This window comes from Nicotiana tabacum, chromosome 13 (assembly GCF_000715075.1).
Source record: "Nicotiana tabacum cultivar K326 chromosome 13, ASM71507v2, whole genome shotgun sequence".
Lineage (NCBI taxonomy): Eukaryota > Viridiplantae > Streptophyta > Magnoliopsida > Solanales > Solanaceae > Nicotiana > Nicotiana tabacum.
Window position 1 is genome coordinate 36,509,777 of NC_134092.1, and position 3,926 is coordinate 36,513,702.

General features: G+C 41.6%; 1 protein-coding gene across 1 annotated transcript; it reads right to left on the reverse strand.

Annotated features, from left to right (window-relative positions):
* Positions 1-1,297: 1,297 nt before the first annotated feature.
* LOC142168068 (uncharacterized) lies at positions 1,298-1,633 on the reverse strand. Its single transcript, XM_075228728.1, has one exon. The coding sequence runs from the start codon at positions 1,631-1,633 to the stop codon at positions 1,298-1,300; it is 336 nt and encodes a 111-aa protein (XP_075084829.1).
* Positions 1,634-3,926: the final 2,293 nt, after the last annotated feature.

Sequence of the window (3,926 nt, forward strand, 5' to 3'; positions counted from 1 at the left end):
TACAGGGCGCTCTGATCAATTGAGCTGAGAATTTGCTATACTGAGGGCTTCAATTGGCAAATCCAGCGGCTCGATTTTGTATAAGGTGCTCCGATTGAATGAGCATGCGGTTTTCTATGTACAATATGCTCTGGTTGGTGGAGCTAGCGGCTCGCTATATATAACATGCTCTATTAAGTTGAGTAGATGGTTTGCTATATACAATATGCCTTGTCTGTGTCTGTGTCTACGTCAACGGCTTAGTTTCGAGATACCTGCAAGGATCTGAGAGTTAGATTTTAGCTATATAAGGAAAAATTTGAATAAGGAAAAAGGGATGATAGTTTTGAGAAAGTGGCAGATCCGTCATTGCCCCAGTGTGTTCCAGCACTTCTTTATGCCCTGTTGGCCCTGCATTCAATGAAATATTATTAGTAGGGGAGTGTTGGTTTATGTTGAGTGTAGTCCTGGCTTTGCCCTGGTCCCTAATGAGGTTACGCCATGAAGTTTGGTAGGTGGAACAGTTGTGCTATCTTTAGAAAATATTTTGAAAAATCATTTGTCTTATGGCAAATGCCGTCGTTCCGGATTATGTCATGTTTCAGAAGTTTCTCAAATGCGAGCGTTGTTTCTAAAAGACTCTGCCATGTTGATGTCGATCTTCCAAGTTGCTCCTAACGACGTTGCATCTTTCCACTACAATTGTGTCCTAATCTAAACTAATGCATTACAAAGGTTATCCTAGGATTATGACCGAACCATTTCAGGTTGCCTACGTATCCGAAAGGGAATCAGGTCTGAATGTAGTTCATGGGTATTGATAAAGAAAATATGATGGTGATGACCGAGCCTGACTTAGGCAGCCTACGTATCCATATGGAATCAGGTCAAAATACATTTCGATTACAAAAGATGCATAATGATGAGATTGAATAATGAAGTGGCAGAGTCTGACTCAGACTGCCTATGTATACAAATGGAATCAAGATAGAACGTAGTTCAATTACAAAAGATAACTGAATTCAATGAGGATTGCCTACGTATTCCTTTCCAAGGAAATCAAGCCACGACGTAGTTCCGAGTACATACAAAATGATATTTGGTTTTTCTATTTTAAAAGAAAGGGAGAGAGAGAAAAACCGAACTCTACGTCTACGTATCCCTCCGTGGAAAGTCAGGCCGAGCGTAGTTCTGTTACAACCAAAATCTAACTCTATTGTCTTCAAAAGTAGTATCCCTTGATTGCGTCTGAGTTGATAGGCTTCGCACTGACTCTTTCGCCCGTATTTGCCAAGATCATAGCTCCTCCCGACAGCACTCAGTGGACCACATAAGGACCTTGCCAATTTGGTGCGAACTTTCCTTTGTCCTCTTCTTGATGAGGGAATATTTTCTTCAAAACAAACTGCCCCAGTATGAACCAGCGAGGCTTCACCCTTTTGTTGAATGCATTGGCCAGCCTATTTTGATACAACCGACCATGGCACACCGCATCCATTCTCTTCTCGTCGATAAGCATGAGCTGCTCTTGCCTGACTCGTATCCATTCTGCATTGTCTAACTTGGCTTCTTGAATGACTCTTAAACATGGTATCTCAACCTCTGCGGGTATCAGAGCTTCAGTTCCATATACTAACATGTATGGAGTTTCCATAGTGTATGTCCTCATGGTGATCCGACAACCGAGTAAGGTGAAGGATAATATCTCGTGCCACTGCCTATGATTTTTCACTATCTTTCACATAATCCTTTTGATGTTTTTGTTGGTCGCTTCAACTGCTCTATTCATTTGCAGTCTGTAGGTTGTGGAGTTACGATGGACAATTCTGAACTTCTCGCAAATTTCCCTTATCAGATCACTATTGAGGTTAGCCGCATTGTCATTGATGATTAACTAGGATATCCCAAATTGGCAAACTATGTTGTTACAGACGAAGTCTGCCACTACTTTCTTTATGACGGCCTTGTACGTAAAAGCTTTGACCTATTTGGTGAAGTAGTCAATGGCTACTAAGATAAAACAATGCCTATTTGATGCAGTGGGCTCTATAGGTCTAATCACGTCTATGCCCTAAGCGAAAAACAGCCAAGGTGAATCTATTATATTCAATTCATTAGGCGGAACTCAGATGAAATCCCTGTGAATCTGGCACTGGTAACACTTCTGCACATAGCAGATACTATCGCTTTCCCTGGTAATCCAAAAATATCCGGCTCTTAGAATTTTCTTGGATAAGGTGAAGCCATTCAGTGGGGTCAGCACGTTCCTGCATGTAATTCTTCTAGAATTTGGTTGCTTCGACGGCATCTACACATCTTAAGAGATCCAAGTCTGGGGTCTTCCTATACAGGACTTCCCCATTGAGGAAAAAGTGATTTCCCAGCTTTCTAAGCCCTCGCTTCTGACCATTAGTAGCATCTCTAGATATTCTCTTGATTCAAGGAATCTTTTGACGTCGTAGTACCATGGTTTACTGTCTAGCTCTTCGTCTATATGAAAATAGTACGCGTGTTGATCCCTGATCTTTATCTCGATAGGGTCGATGTAATTATTATCTGAATGCTAAATCATGGATGATAAGGTTGCAAGAGCGTCGGCGAACTCATTCTGGATCTTCGGAATGTGCCTGAACTCGATCTTCGTGAACTTTTTGCATAGCTCCTTTACACAGTGCATGTATGGAAGGATCTTGATGTTCTTGGTAGTCCATTCTCCTTGAACTTGATGTATCAATAGATTAGAGTCCCCCTATAACCAAAAGCTCCTTGATATTCATGTCGACTGCCATCCTTATCCCGAGGATGCATGCATCATACTCGGCCATATTATTGGTGCAAGGGAACCTTATTTTTACTGATGCCGAGTAATGCTATCCTGATTCCGAAATTAGGACTGCACCTATTCCTACTCCTTTGAAATTTGTCGCTCCGTAGAAGAATATTTTCCTTCCTGGGTATGATTCTGCAATATCTTCTCCGGCGAACAACACTTCTTCATCTTGGAAGTATGTGGTGAGCGTCTCATAATCCCTGTCCAATGGATTCTCTACAAGGTGGCTGACTAAGGCTTGTCCTTTGATGGCCTTCTGTGTTATGTGCACAATGTCAAATTTGCTGAGAAGAAGCTTTCATTTGGCTAGTTTTCCTATAGGCATCGGCTTCTGAAATACATACTTGAGTGGGTAGAGCCGGAATATTAAATGCGTGCTATATGGTGACATGTCATGCCTCAATTTATGGTCAATCCAAGTTAAGGCACAACAAGTGTGCTCTATCAAAGTATATTTAGCCTCGCTTGGTGTGAACTTCTTGCTTAAGTAATTGATGGTCTTCTCCTTTCTTCTGGTCCCATCGTGTTATCCCAACACGTATCCAAATGCATTATCCAAGACTGACAGGTATAACAACAATGGCTTCCCGGGCTCGGGAGGAACCAACATCGGTGGATTTGACAAGTACTCCTTAATTATGTTGAAGGCTTTCTGGCACTCTTCTGTCCATTTTATAGCCGCATCCTTCTTCAGCAGCTTGAAGATAGGTTCGTAAATTACTGTAGACTGGACTATGAAATGGCTGATGTAATTCAGCCTACCAAGTAAACTCATAACATCTTTCTTGCTCTTGGGCTGTGACAACTCTTGAATGGCTTTGATATTTGAAGGATCCAGTTCTATTCCTTTCCTGCTTACTATGAATTCTAACAATTATCCGGCAGGGACTTCGAATGCGCATTTTGCAGGATTCAACTTCAAACTATACCTCCGTAAGCATTTGAAAAACTTTTTCAGGTCGTCCAAATGTTCCGAGACTTAATGATGATGTCATCCACATATACCTCGATCTCTTTGTGAATCATGTCATGAAAAGGGGTTGTCATGGACCTTATGTAAGTAGCACTTGCAATTTTTAGGCCGAATGTCACGACTCTGTAGAAGTAAACTCCCGAA